The sequence below is a fragment of the Vanacampus margaritifer genome, chromosome 8 (genome assembly GCF_051991255.1).
Source record: "Vanacampus margaritifer isolate UIUO_Vmar chromosome 8, RoL_Vmar_1.0, whole genome shotgun sequence".
Taxonomy (NCBI): Eukaryota; Metazoa; Chordata; class Actinopteri; order Syngnathiformes; family Syngnathidae; genus Vanacampus; species Vanacampus margaritifer.
Window position 1 is genome coordinate 20,182,058 of NC_135439.1, and position 23,060 is coordinate 20,205,117.

General features: G+C 40.3%; 1 protein-coding gene across 1 annotated transcript; it reads left to right on the forward strand.

Moving 5' to 3' along the window:
• Nucleotides 1–1,374: 1,374 nt before the first annotated feature.
• On the forward strand, nt 1,375–22,883 carry LOC144056964 (inter-alpha-trypsin inhibitor heavy chain H3-like). Its single transcript, XM_077574131.1, has 22 exons — nt 1,375–1,523; nt 1,657–1,686; nt 2,367–2,390; nt 4,348–4,502; nt 5,005–5,109; nt 5,196–5,358; nt 5,438–5,548; nt 6,229–6,357; nt 6,439–6,555; nt 15,446–15,614; nt 15,681–15,806; nt 15,926–16,107; nt 17,472–17,657; nt 17,769–17,908; nt 18,467–18,627; nt 18,865–18,891; nt 18,998–19,069; nt 19,177–19,290; nt 19,504–19,705; nt 21,499–21,671; nt 22,470–22,581; nt 22,659–22,883. Exons 1-22 carry the CDS (start codon nt 1,410–1,412, stop codon nt 22,795–22,797), a joined length of 2,751 nt encoding a protein of 916 aa, XP_077430257.1. The 5' UTR covers nt 1,375–1,409; the 3' UTR covers nt 22,798–22,883.
• The last annotated feature ends 177 nt before the right edge of the window (nt 22,884–23,060 follow it).

Genomic DNA, 23,060 nt, shown 5'->3' on the forward strand with positions numbered 1-23,060 from the left:
AAGGTATGCTAACTTTGTAGCATTTAGCCAACAAGTACGTTTAAATGTAATTGCGAGTATGTATGAACATATTTGCGAGTATGTTTGAACATATTTAAATACATTTGAACATATTTGCAAGTACGTTCTAACCCACCCAGCACCAGACATCTTTTGGACGTTTAAGTTTAGGCTAAATCGTGTCCGTCCGTCTTAGACTTGATTAAGTCCCAAAATAGACGTTGAAAACTGGGTCGTGTTATAACCCGTCCAATTTGGTCTAAATTTAGCCCAAAAATAGTCGTTCAAAATTGGGTTTTATTTAGCCTATCAAATGTGGTCAAAATTTTGCCCAAAAATTATGTTGCTTGTCCAATGAGGTCCAAATTTACTTTAAATTGTTGAAGCTCTATCTGATTTGAAGAAGACGGATAATAGGAAATAGGATTAATTGCTGGGATCAAGTGAGAGTAATGGGTATAGGATTGCTGGTAGGCGGGAGAGCTCATACAATTTTCCAAATAGCCTCTTTGAAGGATGGAGGTACGGCAGCTGTGTTCGCCGGAAAGCGCATCCGTCCCCTAACAGTTTTGTTGCGCTAACACAAAAATTGAGATGCAAGCGTTTTTACGCCGCGTACACATGCGCCAATCTACGAAAAAACTATATGTTATTTTTCAGGAATAAATGCTTTTTTTGTTGTTGTTGTTGTTTCTTTGTGTTTACAGCTGCTGTCAAATATGGGATGGAAGGCCACAGAACAAGAAATTTATAATGCCATGGCTGACCATCTGAAACGTGCCGCTGCATGGTCTGGGGCTGCAGAGGCTTGTTATTTATTTATTTATTTATTTATTTATTGTTAGAAAACCAAGCTAACTATTCGTTACCTGTATAAGATGACCAGACCCCTGTTAATTAGTGAAAATAAAAGCCTCACCCACTATGAGGAATTATGGCCGTTCTTATTTGTTAAGTCTGTTAAATTGCACTAACTCTACAGCAGCAGCGAGATGAATTCAGCACAAGTGAGCACATGATTATATAATTAAACTATGGATAAAAATTCAAACAGTAACCTACTGCACTATGTGCTTGCATGTGTAGTGAAGCTTTATTTCATGTATAATAACTTGCAGCTTAGGTCACCACATTTTCCAAGTACTCTGGTTTGCCCAGCACTGTATATTGAACAATATTTAACGTATCTGGCAAAGCAAATGTGCTTGTACGCTTTAAATAAAACAGCAATGTGAGTCAACACACTCCAGATGCCAGGTGTATTTTATTTTCAAGCCCCAAAATGTCCACCTTCCGTCCTCCACCGCCATGGCTGTAAGTTAATTGGCCAACACTGTGTCCCGCCCCCTGACAGAGCACTTATGTTTCTCGGGTGGTGAAGTAACCCTGTGTTCAGTTGAGCTTTGGTCATGTCTGGAGCGTTGACTGTTGGACTAGTGCTGCTATGGGGCAGCGCCTGCCTGTGGCTGCCCAGCCCGGCTCAGGCAGATTTGGTCATCCCTGGACCAGATGGAGCTGCCGAGGTAATATTCTGACTTATGACATGTGAAACGGAGTTTTAGATGCAAGATTTGAAGAATTTTTGTGCTTTGGTCATTCCAGGAACGTTTACTGAGTTCTACCCTCCATGTTTGTTTGCTGTGTTTGTTTTCATAGGAGGCAAGACATCATGCCAGGTCACTGCAGGTATTTGCCTGAAATGATTGCACAGTGGTACCTACTTAACTCATTCACTGCCATTGACAGCTATAGATGTCAAAAATTCATTTGAACTATTTCTATTAGTTTAACATTTTTTCCCACTTTTGTTAACAAGAGCATGAAAACCTAGATTTTTTAAATTGTATTAGAACCGATATAAAATTTGTGATTAATCGTGAGGTAACTAGTGAAGTCATGCGATTAATTATGTTAAAAAATTGTAATCGCCCGGCGCCCCTAATTTTTAATAATCTTTTCTTTAAAAAAGAAAAGAAAAAAAAAGATTATTAAAAATGTGCAAAGCAGTAATCAGAGCAAATGGTGACTATTTTGAAGAATATAAACATGTTTTCAGTTATTTCACCCTTTTTTTTGTACATAGTACATAACTCTACATGTGTTCATTCTTAGTTTTGATGCCTTCAGTGAGAATCTACGATGTATATAGCAATGAAAATAAAGCAAACACATTGAATGAGGTGTGTGTGTGTGCGTGCGTGTGCGTGCGTGTGCGTGCGTGTGCGTGAGTGTGTGGGTGTGTGTGTATCCAAACTTTTGGCCTGTGCTGTGCGTAAGATCTTCAGAGCTTCTAGTGGTTTAGCACTTAAAATGTGAACCATTGACTTGCTTATCATAATGTGTAATTGTCTGTTCTTTTCTTACAGAAAAGAAGTACGCAGGCTGTCACGGTGAGGAAAGGATCTGCTTGAATTCATATACTGTATTCTATTGTAGTGATGGATAGGCCTATTGATGTTAATTGTCACTAGAGTATTTACCACCAGGGTTGGGAGGGTTACTTTTAAAATGTAATCCATTACAGTTACAAGTTACCTGCTAAAAAATGTAGTTAGTAACGTAATCCAAGTACCATAATATTAAAGTAATGTAACTGGATTACTTTTGGATTACTCCAATATTGAGTATGCTCATGAAGACAAACTAAAAATAAATATCACCCCAATATATATTCTATACAATGTGCCCCTGCTATTTGCGGGTGATAGGGACCTGGGGTGACTAGAAATAGCAAAAATCCTTGTGCAATTAAAAAGCATCTAGGCTATTGACTGATTGATTGATTGATTGATTGATTGATTGAAGGCCATATGCCGTTTTTCGAACTGTCACTGAAAGCAACCACACCTCACAGATAGATAGATAGATAGATAGATAGATAGATAGATAGATAGATAGATAGATAGATAGATAGATAGATAGATAGATAGATAGATAGATAGATAGATAGATAGATAGATAGATAGATAGATAGATAGATAGATAGATAGATAGTGTATAGGAAGAACAGCTTTTTCTTCCGCGTGTTCGTTGTCTTTCGGGTGGAGAGAATATTAATTATCTGAATACAGGCTGGAGATCGGTGAACAGTTCCTTCGAAGGTTTTATTTTCAGAATAGAATATTCCGGACACAAGCGAGTTTACAGACAACGGCTGCAGCTTCTCGCAAGTGTCCCGATTACAGACACTTACAACCTTCTTATACTATCTTGAAGGGCGGTACCACAAAGCCCCCACCAAACAGCCCACCTGGAGTTCACCGGATATGAGATAAGACTTTAAAAACATCAATGATTACAGACACTTCAACCACAGACAATGGCCCATTGTTGTGGAAATAGATGAGGTCCCAGTCATGACGATAAGACTTTAAAAACATCATTGATTAGACACTTGGCAGAAATTGCGATAACACTCACAAAGCTTTACTGAGGAAATAAGGAAAATTAAAACAGTTATGACTAAATCAGGGCAGAAGACCCTCTTCAATAGATAGATAGATAGATAGATAGATAGATAGATAGATAGATAGATAGATAGATAGATAGATAGATAGATAGATAGATAGTCATCCAATGAGGATGACGATGTGTGACATTAACTGCAAAATTAACTTTTATCCCAGTCACAAGTTTAGCCGTGTATATGTTGTGTATGATGTTTAAATAGTGAATTGGTGGGAGGGAGATTTGTTTGTAAGGTGTAACTCACATTATGGTTGTAGGCTAGCGGGCTAGCTAGCAAGAAGCTAGATCGCGTAGCATGCCACTGGACTCTCAGCTCAAAGTTTCGCTCCGAGTAAGTTCCAGTGAATACCGGTCGCCATTTCCTCCTCCCGACATGTAGCAACGGTCCTACTCGCGCGGGTGTGCGTGCGCTCACTCGCTCTGTCCCTCTCTCTCTCTCTCTCTATCTCTCGCTCTGTCTCTCCCTCTCTCTCTCTCTATTTCTCGCTCTGTCTCTCCCTCTCTCTCTCTCTCTCTCTCTATTTCTCGCTCTGTCTCTCTCGCTCTCTCGCCCTCTTTCGTATTTCTTATAAACGCACCTGTAATCTGATTACATGTTTTTTCCTGTAACTGTAATGGAATACAGTTAGATTTGTTTTTTGCAATCTGATTACGTAACGACGGTACATGTATTCCGTTACTCCCCAAGCATGTTTACCACCATGATCATTCCTAGCAGAATAACTCAAACCAACAGCACATCTTCCTGAAATTCTCATGTGAAATGTTTGACAGCAGTCCTATCGACAGAAAAACTGTCATCAGTTGGAGAGGTTTTCCTTAATGATATTGTTGGAATGCACAAAAGGTTTTCGCAATGCTTCCCTCTCTTCTTCTCAGGTGGAGGTGCTTAGTGTGAAGGTGGACTGTGCTGTGACGTCTCGTTTTGCTCACACCGTCATGACCTCAACGGCTTTGAACAAAGCCAACGTCTCACAGGAAATCTTCTTCGAAGTGGAGCTCCCGAAAACTGCCTTCATGACTAACTTCACCATGTAAGATCCCCATGATGATATTTTAGAATAGGGGGGCCCAACTTAGTGTTGTTATGGTTGCGCTCAAAAACGGAAACCACATTCATATTTAACCACAAAGGGGTTTACCTAGTGGTGTGGCGGTATGCCAAAAATCAATGTGCGGTATCCAACTTGGGTTTAAGGCAGAGGTGGGCATCGAGGGCCAGAGTCCTGCCGGTTTTGCAGGTTGCCTTTCTCCAACACAGCTGATATATGATCAGCTCATCAGCAAGCTCTCCATAAGCCTGATAATGAGCCTGTTGATTGGAATCAGCTTGCGTTGGAAGTGAGAAACCTCCAAAACCTGCAGGACTAAGGCCCTCGAGGACCGAGATTGCCCACCTCTGGTTTAAGGTCATGCTTCAGTCCAGGAAAGGAACATAAAGCAAGACATAAAACTGCTTATCTGTTTGAAGAGATTTAATGTCAATTCTGACCTTGAGTTTGTCACTGTTCAATTGTCTTTCTTCACTTTTCTTAGGGACATTGATGGTCAAGTTTATGTCGGAGAAGTGAAGGAGAAAGAGAAAGCCAAGAAACAGTATCAGAAGGCGGTTTCTTCAGGACAGACTGCCGGGCTGGTCAAGTAAGTCGTCGACTGCTGGACTGGTCAAGTCAAATGAGATGTTTTCTGAATCATCTTCTCATAACTTCTTTTGTGCTTCTATCAAGAGCTTCTGGGAGGAAGATGGAAACGTTTTCAGTGTCTGTCAACATTGCAGCCAAAAGTAACGTCACTTTTGTTTTGACCCACGAGGAGCTCCTTCAGAGAAAACTGGGCCAGTATGAGATTCTGACCCGAGTAAAACCCAAACAACTTGTCCAGGAGTTCCAGGTTAATATCCACATTCATTTACCAATCTTGCAACTGGTGCTGAATGAAGTTTCACAATTTGCTCATGTATTTGAATCAGATTGTGACAAACATCTACGAGCCTCAAGGCATTTCTTACGTTGAAACCCATGCTACATTCCTCTCCAACGAGCTGCTTCCCCTGGTGGAGAAAACTGTCACAGAGAAGAAGGTACACTACAGCTTGGGAAGGGTTGAGAAATCCAGGTCCAGAAAATGAAAACCCCGAGAAAACCTTTAGCCACAGTTTCAGGGTTTTTACTTTCTGGACTTAGATTGCCAAACCCTGATCTTGGGATCAACACTTGACAGTGAGAACAAGGAAGTGAACAATAACAAATAAAAAACACGTTACACATTATACTTTCTTAGGTGCACCTGGACTTCCTTATGATAAGCTCGAATTTAGATCATACAACAATAGATTTAATTCTCTTAACATTTGCTCTAGTTTCGATTCACGTAAGGTGTTATTTTGTTTGTTTGTGTTGTTTGGGGGAGCGGGGTCATTATACATCCACGATCGGAGTATTTGTATGACGTCAAGCTCACATCGTCGGGGTATACCTACATCCCATCTGACCGTTTAAACTTCACTCACTTGGCGGATGTCCGATACATACCAGAGTTGTACCCACATTTAAAAGAGGCCTAATTCCGGTCACAAGCTATCCGATTCTAAGTGTTTGTTCGGAATAGTCCTTTCAATTCAGCCTTTGTGTCTGTCAAACAATTTTATGAACATTACAAATGAAATAAACAAAATCAAGATCACAAACCCGCTATGTGAATGAGTTCCAAAATGCTTTCCATTTGCAAGTTGGTTGATTTGAAATTTGATCCTACTTCCAGGCACACATTGCTTTCTCACCAAGTCTGGATCAGCAGAGAAAATGTCCAGACTGTGATGGAACGCTGATTGATGGAGATTTTGTCGTCACATATGACGTGAATCGCGCAACGAGCCTCGGGGACATACAGGTCATCTGTGAAATTCTTATGATGAGATAGTTTCGATTGCCACGCTTGTCATTGGACTTATAGAGTTTTTCCGCCCTTCAGATTGTCAACGGATACTTTGTGCACTTCTTTGCACCACCCGGCCTGCCAAGAGTCCCAACAAATGTAGTGTTTGTCATTGATAGGAGCGGCTCAATGTCTGGAATTAAAATGTACCAGGTAAGAGACTGTTGGAATTTTTTTGTCAGTGTACATTGGCAAGAGATTTCAATACCATACAGTACGGATACCCACACATAAACACAAGGAAGAAAGGAAATGGTTTTAAAGTAATTTAGAAACATAATATAATGATCATACAGAATATTTTGAGGAATGTAACATGTCAGTTTTGACCCAGCTGAAGTTGAGGTCTTAAAGTAATGCCTGCTTCTCTAATTGTGAGTAGCAGCTTGTTCCATTTGGATGAATCTCCGAATAAAACTCGCTCCACATGTTATTTTAATCAGCAGGATAGTTAAACCTGAGTGACTAGATTTATTATCACAATAATAATAATAATTAGTATTATTATACAAAAAAAGTGGACACTCAGCCTGACCTCGAGATACTTGATGCTCAGATACTGGATGCCATACATTCAAACAATTTTAACATATGTCTCCTCTGTATGGGTAGAAAATAAAACAAAAAAAACCATTACTCTCTTTTGAAGTCTTACATTTTTTGCTCTGAAATCTTTGTGTTTTTTTTTACTTTGAGCGGGGTTCGTACCCATCGCCTCCGATGCGGCAGCTCAGCACTTGCCACTCAGCTAAAGTTCTTGGTCCACCGTCAGCCAGTGAAGGAATATTTCGATTACTATATTAAGTGTAATCTTTGCGTGTCCAAATAATTGTATTCAGAATCTGATGAAGAAGTTTTCCTTGCAAGGATTTATTTAGAAGCTTCTAAAGACACAGTCAAGACACCCACATCTGAATGCAATTTGAAGCCCCCAAGTGTGTACCAGTCTACAGAACATCGACTCATTTATACTCAAAAGATAAAAGGTTCCTCCTCCCGGCTCTTGATTGAACAAAGGGCAGACATGTCATCTCCTAGATTGAAAAAAGGTGTAATGTTGTTAGTACGCAGACGTTTACATACAGACATGTTGATTCCAGGTTAAACAAAGGTGTAATGTTATTAGTAAACATACATTTACATACAGTTCCCCTTCTTGACTGGGGGAACAAATGCAATCAGGATCTGACCCCAGACTTTTAGTCTCTAATGACAAGAGACTCTGACAACATCATGCACATTCCCCCTCCAACAGCATTGAGGGTACAAAGATCAAATAAAGTTCACAAAATCACCATCCCACTGTATTCTTTTAAATACTCATGATTATATCACATTGATATGTCTATAAGTAAATTCAAAAACAGTAAAACCACAAATTGAAAATATTAAATGTCTTCAGTCCTACCTTTGAACTTCTATAAGTTCAAAAACTGGACATTTAATCCCACAATAGTCTAGGGAGAAAGCCAGCGCGAATCTTGATCGTCGCAAAATGAAGCAATGTTTATGTGTGAAGTTTAGAAATAAGAATAGCAGGTGAGAGAGAGAGAAAGAGAAAGATAGATAGAGGGGCTTAGCAGTCAAAATTCAGTTTGATTCATTAAAAATTCGGTGGAAGGGGCATAATAAATGTGAGGCATAACCCTATGTGATGTGGTTAAGTGTCACGACGCAATAGCAGATGTGTCCGTCCCTCGAAGCCATCTCGTGATGAAGGTCTCTGTTGAATGAAAAGTGTGTTCGACAGTTGGTCAATTTCTTTAAAAAAAAGAGGCGTTTGTCAGCCTCTTTCTGAACCTGGCACTCCTCAACAGCCAGAGATTCAAAAATTGACACACTCTGGGATCACTATTTGGGAAAAAGTGATCCAATCATGAAATGATGCTCGGGGAAAAGCACTTGAACGAATCTTCTTTCAGCGACCTCCTCCGCGTGCCCAGGGAAAAGGCACTCCAAACGGGTGTGGTGGGATCCGTTAGATGGCTCCAACTGGTGTGGGTGCAGATCAGCAGCTTAGTCAACCCCCTCGGTCGGGGTCAATTGATGTGATTGATGAGCCTAGGACCTCGTGGCTCACGTGGTGGATGTGGCCCCACCATTATGATCAGCAAACCAATCTGTGTGCAAAATCATTTTCATTTAGTCACTCATAACATACATAGTCTTCATTCTTTACTTTGAAAAGAGCACCTGTTTTTTTGTTAGCAAATGTTAATTGTTTCTATATCTTATGAAGTGTTCCTAGGAAACCCTTATGATGGTAGATAATGATTAATCAAATATTTTACCATGATATTTACTGTTGTAGATATAGCATAAATGTGCTCTTTGTCGTACATCAAATTTCTGTATTTTTAACGCTGGTTTCTTATTATAGCAGTGTAAATCATTTAAAAACAACATCATCTTAACTCAGAACTATTCATGTCCGGCCGGGCCATGAACAGTCTGAGAAGAGATTTATACTTATACCTTAAATAAACACTGCAGTTCATTTTTAACAACTTGTCTCATGAAAAAATGTCACCTAGGTGTGTCAATGTTCCTTCCACACCTAAATGGCATATTCCACGGGCTCTAGAAATTATACTTTTCAATCGTTTCTGAAATGGAACATACTTACCGTATTTCTGCTATTCGGGTCGTCTTTTGTCATCTTTGTAGAACTTACTTTCCTCCAAGTCAAATCCTCTCCATTCTCCGCTCCATTCTTCGCCTGTAAATTCCTCACACCAAACTTCATTCTCACATCAGACTTCCTTTTGATACACAGACAGACCAGTCATTCTCACTTCAAACTTCCTTTTCAACCATACACAGACAGACCAGTCATTCCCCCATCTGATAAAGATCAATTTTGATCATTTCAGACCTGAATGTGAAAACTGCAGCCGCTTCCAAATTGCTGCTTCAAAGAGGAAAAAACAGACACCTTGTGTCCTGTAGATTAGGAAAAACAACCAAATTGTGACAATTTGGCCAACACCAGAACTATAAAAAGATCTCCAGCTGAGCTAGCCATGAGCCATCAAAACAAAAGCCTTTGAGGCAAGAGTTTGTAATGTAAATTTGAATCCTGTTCAGGCAACTTAAAGTGAGAGAAACAAACAACTTAAGCAGATGTAAATTAAGATAATGCAGCGGAGGACTTTTAGGGTCAGGATGAGAAGAAAATCATTTTTTTTAAACAACCCCATTAATCTATTGCAGGTCACAAATCTTCCAAATATCTGCCATCTCAACTAGTAAAAGAAACGAGTTATAATCAGAAAAACAAAACAAAATCCCTACTTTAAACCAACCAAAAAGTATTCTTAAAATGCTACCTAACCTCACCTCTTCTACAGAGTAGTGGGGGCTTGTAAAAACACAGCAGGCAACTTTGCAGATCATGACCCAATTAAAAATCAGTGCTGCGACCTAAATCAAAAATTAAATATTTAACCAGCAAATTCGCCGTAAGTGTTCCATATCTGAGTCCACTCTGAGAAGCCAAAGTTATAAAAGAGAAATGGGAAAAAAAAATAGAAGGCCAAATTCAACAAGCATCAAACAACGGAAAATATAGTATTTAAAGATTAAATTTTTTTTTATACTACCCTAATTCACATAAACTGTTCTCAATTTCGAAACTGCGTTGCTATAGATCACATCTCCTTTCTGACATAGTACAGAGTGCAAATGTCTACAAACAGAATACAACATACGACCTCAGGCACCAAACTCAGATGATTCCAGAACTTTGAGTCCACAACTGGAGTTCATATTCCTTCCTGTCCTTGTCGATAGCAGTTTATGCAGGGCAAAGTTCAAAGCGGGCACTGGGCTTTGTGCACTGGAGTTCTCAGGAAAAGTTCATCATGGCAGAATCGATGATGATCCTGTCTGCTCAAAAAGTTGCTGGACATTATGCTCAAACAATGCATAAGAGTCATTGAACAGTCACAGGACGAGCGGATTTACAGTGTACCATCCTTTTCGCAGTCCGTGTGGTCACTCCCCCCCCCCCCCACCCCCGAAAGTGACCATTGTTCAGTTCGCCGTCCACTCTGAACATCAAGCATAGCAGGAGAATGCTGTCCATTCCATTTCCAGCACTTTTTGGTTGAGTCACCCAAGTGAAACACCTTTCAGTCAAAGATTGAACCTGCTCGAAACACTACACCTCGTAACAGACAGAGGAAGATGAGATCATAGCAAGAGAACACTGCTTGTTGTCATAGCAAGAGAACACTGCTTGTTGTCATTCAATTTCCAAGAAAAAATAAAATAAAAAATTCCCCCAAAATATTTTGTTTTTCAAACCCCTAATTTATTCATTTATTTATTTTGTGGTTTTATTTGAATTTGATCACTACACTATAGCAAGCAGTAGTACTATATTTACGCATATGTCTACCATAGACATCTTCATTACGTGTTACCTCAAATTTAAGAAAATGTGACAGCTGTCAGTCACCCTGGCCACTTGGAGGAAAGTCCTCTCCAGACTTCTAGAATGGGACTCAGATAAGGACAAAGGTTAAATCATTTTCACACCTACGAATAAGTTATCAGAGATGCAGGGGAAAGCAAAAAATCTAAAATGAAAAGTCTATTTCAATTAAAATTTGGTTTTATTACTTATTCAACTATATTAAAATTTGGTTTTATTACCCATTCAACTATAAAAAACACAGATCTGATTTTAAAATAATATGGATAGTGGCCTGTAGTTATCATCTAGACCTCTATATCTTTCCTTTTAACAGGAACAACTTGATTAGCATTAGAAGACCCCTGCTATTCACACACAACAGACTACAAGTCTCCCAAATGGAGACAATGGGAGAGAGGACTAAACTTATCACACACCCCTCCCCACAGGAGACAAAAAGGAGAGAGAGAGAAGGGGGGTGGAAGAAAAACTTATCATACACACTCCCCTGTCCTTTTTATCTAGTTTAATTTAATTTTAACAGACAACAGTACAAATCACCACCTTCTTATAACAGCAGCTCTCGGCCCCCATCCTCACAGACCTTTAGTCCCTAATCAAGCGTGGGGGGAAGGGCTTTAAAAATTGTCACAGACAAAGGCAGAATTTCCCCCTACTTTCAAAATATGCAGATTTCCTGCTTACCATTCTTTTTCACCCTTTTTTGAGGACAAAGAAACTGGACGCCATTCATATACCTCCTATCTTATCTCGCTCATTTTTGGAGACACAAAATCCCTGCCTTCCAACAAACTCTTCTTCTTTCACTTAACTTCAGTTCCTCTCCATTGTCATAAAGGCATTGAGGAGAAAAAACACAAAACCAAGAAGAAATCAAATCCCCCCTTTAAACTCACAATTCACACATACTTCACATATTCACAGTTTCAACTCACCAAACTAGACCCAGAACACACTCACACACAACACAAACTCCTCAACTTAATTCAGTGGCGTCTCAGTTGTTGAACCAATTCAAAAGACCATAATTCTCACCGCAACGTTGCTCATTTCTCCTCCAAAAATAAAATAACCACAGACGAACACAAACCTCTCCGAAGTGCGCGGACTCACTTGTAAAATACACCGTTACTTCGTCTAATAATAACTTCACCACGTACGTATAGCTCAAATGTCGACTTATTCGCGCACAATCCATCGCAACGTTACGGCTGCGACACAGACACGTCGCGCACATTGTAAGACAAACAACGAAAAAAAACGCGTGGCCACAACACACCATGAAGCTTAACAAACAAACGCGTACACTCAACAATTCATTTCTAAGCCAAGAGCTCTCGCTTGGTTCAAATTTTCCCCGCGGGTCATCTTTCACAGTCAACACTTCATCCAATTTATGTTCCAATTTCTTAACAGATGCGGCTGCCCGCAGCTAACTCATCCTTAGCCTTAAAAACAGATTCGCGCGGTAGCGTCTTACCAAAAACTCATCTCCTGTGCATGGCAACTCGTACGCTGGCAGAGCCGCTAGCTTAGCATCAGCCTCCTCATTCTCAAAATCACTTACACCGTCATCCTCGCAACTTTCACAGAGCTATCCAACGCTAACATTCTAGCACAAACCAACATTTGGTCCACGACCCCACACCGTCTAACTTTTCTTCCATTCGAAGAAACTATAGATGTGTTTTTCACGGAGGTAATCAGCGTCTGGCGCTGTTTACACAATCAGATTCCACGAACACACCACATTTTACAACGGTGAGAACCAACCACTATCACAATTAGTGCGCATTCAAACATTTAAAAGAGTTTCATACTTACGTTGATGCCGTGGTGGAAATGCGTCCAGCATCATGAACTCACTGTTCGCTTAGCGACCAATTCTGACTCTCGACCGGAAGTCTATGCAAATCGAACCTCCTTAGTTACGGTCAAATATTTTCGTCCATAATATGTAGTAATTAGTCGTTTTTAATATTTATAAAGTCAGTGACGTCTCACTTATGATACTACGATATAACAGATCAAAACTATTCTCATTAATCCCCCCCAAAAAATATTATTATTATTATTTTTTTTTTTCAGACAAATACAAACAAGACGAAAATAAAACAGATGTTAAATACCTTCTGCGCGACTTTAATAAATATATCCAGGATCTTCACGGGCGGCTTATATCACACAGCACTTGAACCGTAGAAACGGCAGGCTTTATATCACTCCACGCACCGTAGCGATACACGCGATATACGGGCGTTTAATTCAGCAATCACTACGCGTGATCAACGCGAGCTGCTTATTTCACAACACACATCAGCACACATATAGTGCGATCACCACTAGCGGCTTATAACACACCTCAACAACCACAACAGCCTATTCCCCCGTGGTACTCAATGTCTTATGCCGTTTCAAACAGCGGAGCGCTCCGACTTGACGTCACTTCCGTAAACACGGGGCATCTTTATGCGCGACTTAATAAAAACTTATCCAGGATTTTCGCGGCTTCTTCACAGCTCTCACTCCGATGTGAATGATATCACACGAGCGGCTTGATTTAACACAACACACACACACCGAGGAATTATATCCCTCGGTTTAGTAATTCCACACAGCACACACCTTGTGTGAATGATACCACACGGGCGGCTAATCCACTCCGCACGCCCAGTAGAAGTATACGGACGGCTTATTCATACGAAAAAATAAAAAAGACAGCCTATTCCACCGCGGAAAAAACTCCCATGCATGGTTCAATGTCGTAGTAATTTTCAAAATCGAGGACTTTCCGTCCCTCCGTAAGAAATACTACTACAACCCCCCTAACTTGTTCACAGATCCCAAATACAACTTAGCACAGACGAAATGCAACTGTATTGATCCTAAACAACCAGAATTTCTCTACGTGGATAAAATGTCCACTCACCTTGTTAATATTTTTGCGCTTTAGAAATCCGGTGTTCAGGAGCAATCACAGCTGTTGAAAAAACGTCTCAATACATCACGTCGGGGTCACCATTTTGAAGGAATATTTCGATTACTATATTAAGTGTAATCTTTGCGTGTCCAAATAATTGTATTCAGAATCTGATGAAGAAGTTTTCCTTGCAAGGATTTATTTAGAAGCTTCTAAAGACACAGTCAAGACACGCACATCTGAATGCAATGTGAAGCCCCCAAGTGTGTACCAGTCTACAGAACATCGACTCATTTATACTCAAAAGATAAAAGGTTCCTCCTCCCGGCTCTTGATTGAACAAAGGGCAGACATGTCATCTCCTAGATTGAACAAAGGTGTAATGTTGTTAGTACGCAGACGTTTACATACAGACATGTTGATTCCAGGTTAAACAAAGGTGTAATGTTATTAGTAAACAGACATTTACATACAGTTCCCCTTCTTGACTGGGGGAACAAATGCAATCAGGATCTGACCTCAGACTTTTAGTCTCTAATGACAAGAGACTCTGACAACATCATGCACATTCCCCCTCCAACAGCATTGAGGGTACGAAGATCAAATAAAGTTCACAAAATCACCATCCCACTGTATTCTTTTAAATACTCATGATTATATCACATTGATATGTCTATAAGTAAATTCAAAAACAGTAAAACCACAAATTGAAAATATTAAATGTCTTCACCAGCCACAGTAAACGTTGCAGTGAACTCTTCCTCCCATTTGCCGCACAACAAAAAACGGACAATTTCAAACCTGCCCGGAAAGAATGTAATAAAGTGAATATCTCCCTGTAAAACGGCCTATTTCCTCACATAAACAAGCTAGCATTAGCAATAGCAATGCCAAACACAATGTAAAGTGAAACAGCCAGTTAATCGAAGCACATTCACAAAGCCAATCTTTCCTTTTGCACCATTCTTTGTGAAAAGTACGAATAATTCTTTGTCCCTAACTTTGCTGAACATCCAGTAGCTAAGGCGTTGGTCTCCCATCCTTCAAAAGACGGCGTTTTCCCTCAAAAGAAAGGCGTGAAAATAGTTTTATATTCTCCAGAGTGGTGTCATCTTACCGCTTTGCAGTGCACTAAGTGTGTTTTGAATTCACAAAAACGTTCGCATAGGAATAATACAGCAACGTAAAAGGGCTGCGTAGCGATCTGCCTATTTGCGTAAAGGACTTTTTTACTGAGAAACTGACTACGCATGCGCGAACACACAACGCTACGTGGATGGGGCTGGGAAAAGCACATTAGCGGTGTACCTTCAGGAGGATAATTTTTGCAGCATTTTTGCCTGCAGGCCAAACGAAGTAATGAGCCATTTTTAATTGAGGTATGAAAAACACCAAACGTTGTCACTTTTAAACCTATAGGTAGTGTAGGCTTTCTGAAATGAAATGAATAATTACAATAAATAGAAAAAGGAAAATAGTTTCAACTTTCATTTTACCCTGGGGTAGGCAGTGCCTACCTTGCCTACCCAGACTGCACGCCACTGGAATTAACCACAGTGCAGAGAATAAAACCACTGATCAGTTGGTGGTAATTCTGCATGTTCAAAACATGATGTGTGAGTGGTTGAGCCCTCAAGCTTGGAAAGTCTGAAGTTATTGATGAGCAGATGCTTACCTTCCAGACCCGAGAAGCAATGCAAGCCATCCTTCAAGATCTGAAAGAGGATGACTATTTTGCCATCGTCGAATTTGATGATCAGATCAATTGTTGGAGACAAACACTAACCAAAGCGACAAAGGAGAACGTGACTCAAGCCATACAATTTGTCAAGCAGTTGAGGGCACGAGGAGGTAAACCAAAGAAGCACAATTTTATAAACCTGCAAATGCTTTTCTTATTGCATGTTGTCTTTCTAGGCACTGACATAAATGCTGCATTGTTAAGAGGTGTAAAACTGCTGCTGGAAGACAGAGCAGAGAAGAGGATCCCAGAGAGAAGCATTGACATGATCCTTTTACTCACTGACGGAATGCCCGGTCCTGGTGAGTATGCACTTTAGTGTCTTCATTGGGGTGGAACGGTCTGCATTTGCTGCTTTCTCAGTCGACGGGTTATTTATTATTTTTTTTTATAATGTATGGGCATGCTTTGTCTTCTGAAGGTGAGACCAATCCGAAAAAGATCCAGGACAATATGGTTTCTGCGAATGGTGGAAACACAACTCTGTTCAGTCTTGGATTTGGAAATGATGTGGACTATAACTTCTTGAATGTGCTGAGTCAAAGAAACAAGGGACTGGCTCGTAGAATCTTTGAGGGCTCAGATGCGGTTCTTCAATTGAAGGTGGGGAATTCAGGCTATCCATTCTTTTTCCACTATTAGAATAAGTAAAGCTAAGGGCTAATATTCTAAATGTGGTAACACATTACAAAAATATACCAGTACAGCATCAACATAATTTTGTTTGGCTTTCAATTTGAATTTCACTATACTGTGTTGCAGCCAGTACAGACACGTGTGTACTGTTTGTTGTACATCTATTTTTTTAATTTTTTTTACAATTCCCCAATGGCATCACATATCCACAAAGTCAAAGAAAAAGAAAAGCACACATCCATCCTGTCTTGCACGTGTCCTTATTGGTGTCACGGGTTAGCTGGAGCCTATCCCATCCGACTTTGGACTCGAGGTGGCATACTAGTCCCTGAGGTGGGTAGAGTTAGCCAACAATTGTAGTCAAGTAAGAGTAGCGTTACTTCAAAAATATTATTTTAATATTATTACTCAAGTAAAAGTAAAAAGTAGTTAAATTAATTAATTAAAAGAATACTCAAGTACTGAGTAACTGCTTGAACATAAAGTCTGGTTTACTTTTAAAAACAATCTCATCAGACAGACAAAAATATAAAATTATGTGCAAATTCTGTTATCTTCAAATCATAAAACGAACCCCCTTCCTCCAAAACTTTTTAAGCTTGAACAACAGTGCAAGCAGACACGTTAGCCCAAGCATGCTAACAAATTGTGGCATAACTCGCTCGGCGCTGCCTCCCAGTCTAATCACCATAGGTGGCAGTTTCTTAAAGCGAAAGCACCAAGACGTCATCTTTCAGTTGACTCTTTCAGGTTCTCGTCATGCCTGCCAGTCCTCAACCAGGGCTACATTTCCTGTATGTAAGCAATGTCTGCGGAAATGCTCCCACACAGTCAGTCAAGCGGAACACTTACCGAAGTCGCACAACATTTACAGATTTTGGAGCTCGGCGCACACATAAGGCGCGCATCTCATTATTAGACAGGCCGTTAATTTCTGAGAAGATGTAAGACTTTTAAGTGTGCAAGGCCGTAAAAATACGGTAAATCTAATGTATGAAATGGGGGTATACGACTCTAATGTAGCCCAATATAGTGAAATAAGAGGAGCGTTTCTTCTCGCATCTACTCAAAAGTAAAAAAGTATTATGTAGTAAAACTACTCCTAGAAGTACTTTAAAAAAGTTACTCAAGTAAATGTAATGGAGTAAATGTAACTTGTTACTACCCACCTCTGCTGGTCACCCAATAAGACAATATTTGGAAAATAGCAATGCATAATAATTACAGCTGCTTTCACCAGCAGTATCTTTTAGGGTCTGACTACAGCCATGAGCAGCAGACACATTAAAATCTCGTTTGGTTGTCTTGATGTCTGTCTGAATTCATTCCAGGGTTTCTATGAGGAGGTGTCAAGCCCACTGCTTTCCGAAGTGGATTTACGTTACCCTGACAACGCGGTGGACTTCCTGACCAACAACCACTTTAGCCAGTTGTTTAATGGGTCTGAGATTGTGGTGGCTGGTCGGCTGGTGGACAATAACCTGGACAACTTCTTAGTGGAAGTGTTTGCCCAGGGGGTGAGACCATTTGACTTTTGTTGACCTTTCCACCAAACTGAGGATTTGACTTCAGTCCGCTTTGCCTATATTCCATATCAAAATGTCCTAAATTGTTTTCCTGCCCTATAGTTTGAGGAGAACTTCCAGGTGCAGGGCCAGAGCAGCGTTCTGGATTGGGGCACTATTTACCCGGATGAAGAGTACATCTTTGGGGGGTTCACTGAGCGTCTATGGGCTTACCTTAATATCCAGCAGCTGCTGGAGAAAAGGTCAGTCAACTAGCTCTTCTGTTTTCTTTTTGTTGTTGAAGTTGAAGAAGTTTAGTACCGTCCAGGTTTTGATTTCCTTCAGACAGGACGAAAGTGGCCTTAAGCAAATACAATGAAAACAGCAGGGGCTCCAAAATGGAACCCTGTGGAACACCAGACGACAGTGGTGCAGAGTGGCACTCCGAGCACCCAACAACTAACACAAGTCATGCCTGCCCAATAAGATCTAAACTACTCTGGAATGTGAATGTCCAACTGGTGCTGCAAACCAACCAACAGAATACTGTGGTCCGCTGTATCAAACACTACAGTCAGATCCAACAAAACAAGACACATGTGGTCTTCTCATTAAAAACTCTGGACCGACTCTGTTCTATGCAGCATCTTAAAACCTGGATGGAAAACCTCCATGACATGTCCAGCTGTGACCAGTCCATTTTGTACCCTGAACTCTCTCCTTGAGTCAGCTGGGATAGGCCCCAGCTCTCCCCGTTACCTATATAGGATAAGTGGCATAGAAAATGGATGGATGAATAATGTCAGTGTTCTTTCTTACAGCAAGAGTGGTAGCCAGTATGAAAAAGCAAATGCCACAGCCAAGGCCTTGGACATGTCCCTACAATACAGTTTTGTCACGCCGCTCACATCCATGGTGGTCACCAAGCCTGAGACTGATGATGGCCCAGACAGCCCCCTCATTGCTGATAAACTGACAGAGGGTACGACATGGATCTTTGTAGTGATCTGATGGTGTCAACTCCATCCAAGTTCTCTTTGACTCATTTTTTCAGTTAAATTATACTGGTTATATTTCCTTTTAAATTCCTTTAAAAAATGTGTTGAAATCACTGAATGGGCTTTAATTAATTGAATCATAAAAGTTTCGCAACTGTAATTGCGCTCAAGCTTTTCCCCAAAGATGCGGCAATTTATTTTCCCTCCTTTTTCTCTGACAGAGGAAAGACAACAGGCAGAGCGGAACAGTAAGACAGATTTTTTTCTTAACAGATAATGTGTATTTAAAGTTGTATATTTCTGGAAAGAATTAATGATAATGGACCAGCATTTTTTTTCTGGGATGTTGTACAGGACCTTATTACAATTCAGCCCCAGCCAGTCCTTACCCAAGTTATACTGGCGCCATCTCACCCTCATATTTTGGTAAGTACTCTCAATGTTTAATATACATTGTCTTTTGGCCTACTACACATTAATACAAAAGAAAATCCACTTTTGATATGTATAATTTGATTTCTAATTGTTTGCAGTTGATGGCGATCCCCATTTCATCATAGAGCTCCCAGACAGAGATGATGCCCTGTGCTTCAACATCAATGACAAACCAGGAACTATTTACAACCTTGTTAAAGACACAAAGTCAGGTCAAATCAAGTTCTCATTCATACCATATGTGGAAAAATATCATTCCTAATGCAAATCATACAGATTAATTATTTTTCATGAGGAGCAAAGGCCAAGATTGTTGACCTTCTCACTCACCTCACATACCCTCCTCGTCATTCTTGTCCCACTCAACTATAACCTGCAGTCTAATGCTGACAATGGTAACTAACTGTTGTTTTTGCATTCATTAGGTATTTTGGTGAATGGCCAGATCATAGGAGACAAGCAAATTCCTCCGGATGGTAAAATCTACACCTACTTTTGGCGTTTTGGCATAATTCACCAACATTTAGGGGTGAGAATGGAGGTGAGCACCAAAAACGTCTTAGTGCTCCAAGATGGCAATCGGGTCAGGTTGCAGTGGTCCAACACAACTTCCCTCAAAGGAGACAGGTGAGTGTTTGTTCATGGGTCAATAGCACTGTAAAAAGCTTCTGTTGTCCTCATCTGAATCACGTCATGCAGTCATCATGAAAATGTAGTGGAGTAATGAAACTCAATGGTATTATTTATTATAAGTGGCCCAACATTTTCATTTTCACACATACAGTATCAGGGACGTGATGGCCATCGGGAAGTTCGGCAGAACTCCCGTATGGCCTGTCCATTGCAGGTCGAAATTGTCGCACATCAGGGATATTCTCAAGGTTAACATATCCGCTCGGTCATAGTGAAGTGATATAAAAACCTTCAAACATTCAAAATATAGAGTATTTGTTAAACACAGCTTGCTACATGTATCATGTTGTTAACTGAAGGTTCACCTTTTAGCTCATTAAACGCTAATATGTCAAAAAAATGTCCACTCTACTACATTTCAAAGGGTGATATTGACTTATGATGACCAGTGTTGGGAATAACGGCGTTTAAATGAACAGTGTTAGGTAACTCTGTTGTTTTTTTTTTCATAAACAGACAAATCTTACTCTCCCCATATTTGAAAACGCAGTTATCGTTATTGTATGTGAAATGTGTTAATTTGCAATTCCTTTATTAGTTTCAAGGCTCGAAGTAAGCTACAAGACATTGTACGGTCGTGTTGCTCTTTTGCGGAACTCTTGCTCTGAAAATTTGCGCACAGTTAGAGGCACTGTTGTTGTCGGGGCTCGTCACAATAAAAGTGTCTTGACAGCTGAACTGTGTAGTGACTTTTAATTTGGAGGTGCTGCGGGAAGCGTGTCACGACGTGTCTTCCTTCTTTAAGGCTTAGCATTTTAGCAAAGAGTCCACGTTCCTCGCCTGGAAGTCATCGGGTTTGACAACTTTGACAAGAGTGACATTAATCAAAATAACAGGAAAGATTTGTGCACAATTATATAACCTTTGTATGTGAATGATGTAAGCCTAAAGTTGGGCAGTTGTCTGACGAAAATCAATCATTAAACATGTCTAAATGTGTAGAATTACAAACTGAAGATATATCACCATACTCTCTTAATTGAAAGTGTACAAAAGTTTTTCAGAGAGATCAAGTGGAAGCTGATGATTTTGAGGAGTAAATGGAGTAGTATGGCCTAGTTATGGCAATGATTTTGGCCATGATAGTATTAAGCACTGCATATTTCATAGCAGTGGCGATTTCTTTTATACTGTAAATTATTGATTATTTTAGCCCGCAACAATCATAAAAAATGCCCGGGAAATCCTGGAGGGACTAGCTAGGACTGTCTACAAATTACCTAGAGATGACATATGTGCCACAAATCACCTTATGTCCAGTAATTATTTTATTATTATTATTATTATTATGTTTGCTGTAGTAATTGGCACCACTGTAAATTTAATGAATTATTATTATTATTATTATTATTATATGATATGTCATTACGGAGTAAGGCATTTGTGTGAAATAAATGAAAACACCCTGTATAGTTGGACATAATTAAAATTTCTTATACAAAAATATAATAATAATAATAAGAAGAAGAAGAAGAAGAAGAAGAAGAATATTGAAAACAAAATCAAAATTATTGAATATATTAAAAAAAAATAATAATAGTTACTTTGCCTGGTAACGAGTTACTTTTATTATGAAGTAATTCAATTACTAACTTTTTTAAGCAAGTAGCGAATAACTATAACTAATTACTTTTTTAACGTAACCTTCCCAACACTGATGATGACTGAGACGTCATCTGCCATCATGTCCCTTCTCCCTACTTTACTCGTCTCTCCTTTCTTTCTAGCATGGATATTCTCTTGACCAAGGATCGCAGCCTGACAGTAACTCTCAAAGATTCTGTCAAGTTTGTGATCTTGCTACACAAAGTGTGGAAGAACCACCCGTACCACCGGGATTATTTGGGCTTCTACACACTGGACACCCACCTCCTGTCACCTTCTGTTCACGGTCTGCTAGGTATAACCACACATGCACTCCATCCATCCATCCATCCATCTTCTACTGCTTATCCGAGGTTGTATCGCGGGGGCAGCAGCTTTAGGAGGGATGCCCAGACTTCCCTTCCCTCGACTTCCCGACGGACCCTCCTCTCCAGCACCCCTGAATAGACCTTACCAGAGAAACTGAGGAGTGTGATCCTTCTGTAGTTGGAACACACCCTCCGGTCCCCCTTCTTAAAAAGTAGACCACCACCCCGGCCTGCCAATTCAGAGGCACTGTCCCCAATGTCCACGCAATGTTGTAGAGGCGTGTCAACCACGACCGCCCAACAACATCAAGAGCCTTTAGGAACTCCGAGTGGATCTCATCCACCCCCGGGGCTTTGCCACCGAGGAGCCTTCCAACCACCTCAGTGACTTCAAACGCAGAGATAGGAGAGCCCACCTCAGGGTCCCGAGACTCTGCTTCCTCAGCGGAAGACGTGTCGGTGGAATTGAGGAGGACTTCGAAGTACTTTGCCCATCGTCTCACGACGTCCCGAGTCGAGCTTAGCAGCACCCCATCTCCACTATACACGGTGTTGATGGTGCACCCCTATCCCCTCCTGAGACGCCGGAGGGTGGACCAGAATTTCCGCCAAGTTCTGGTCCACGCATGCACCCATCAAGTCAATACAGCGGAACCTCCAAAATTTAACGCGAGAGGGTTGCGCAATCAGGACTATGTGTAAAAACCTCAAATGTGACAAAAGCACCAAAAGCTTCAGAATATACAGTACTTTTAATGATCTTACATTGGTGGCTCGTTTTTCAGGTCAGTTCTATCACGGGATTGAATACGAGGTCTCAAACCTGCGTCCAGGAGAAGTTCCAGAGAAACCAGATGCAACCATGTACGCCAAGGGACATGAGCTCAACGTGACCAGGTAAGACATCAGTGGTGTTTTAAAATAAGCGGCGTTGTTTCAGCATTTGTTCAATGCAACGTGTTCCTGATTCACAGGGGCTGGCAAAGAGACTTCAGAAGAGATGTGAAGAATGGAGAAAATGTTCCCTGCTGGTTCATTCATAATAATGGGACAGGGATCATTGACGGAGATGCCTCGGATTACATTGTCTCTGGCCTCTTTAAAACTGTTTAGAAACCAAACCTTCTAATTATGATTGTGTCTTGATCTACAATGACAAAACATAACATACATGCGTGAAATAAAAAAAAAAATTTCAACAGTTTTGATTTTTTTTTACATTATCAAGCAAGCAAGCAATCATAATCAAGTTTTATTATCATTCCTTTGTATACAGGATGGAATGTCTGGATGCACCCTTTTGTCTTTAAACTCCACCAATTCTCGCACAAGAAAAGCAAAACTGCACATCTGCACTGTTATACTATGATCCCTCA

Coding starts and splice junctions, on each gene's coding strand:
- LOC144056964 (XM_077574131.1), top strand. CDS start 1,410: ATGTCTGGAGCGTTGACTGTTGGACTAGTGCTGCTATGGGGCAGCGCC. Junction 5,359..5,437: donor AACTTGTCCAGGAGTTCCAG/GTTAATATCCAC, acceptor TATTTGAATCAG/ATTGTGACAAACATCTACGA. Junction 22,582..22,658: donor CATGAGCTCAACGTGACCAG/GTAAGACATCAG, acceptor CCTGATTCACAG/GGGCTGGCAAAGAGACTTCA.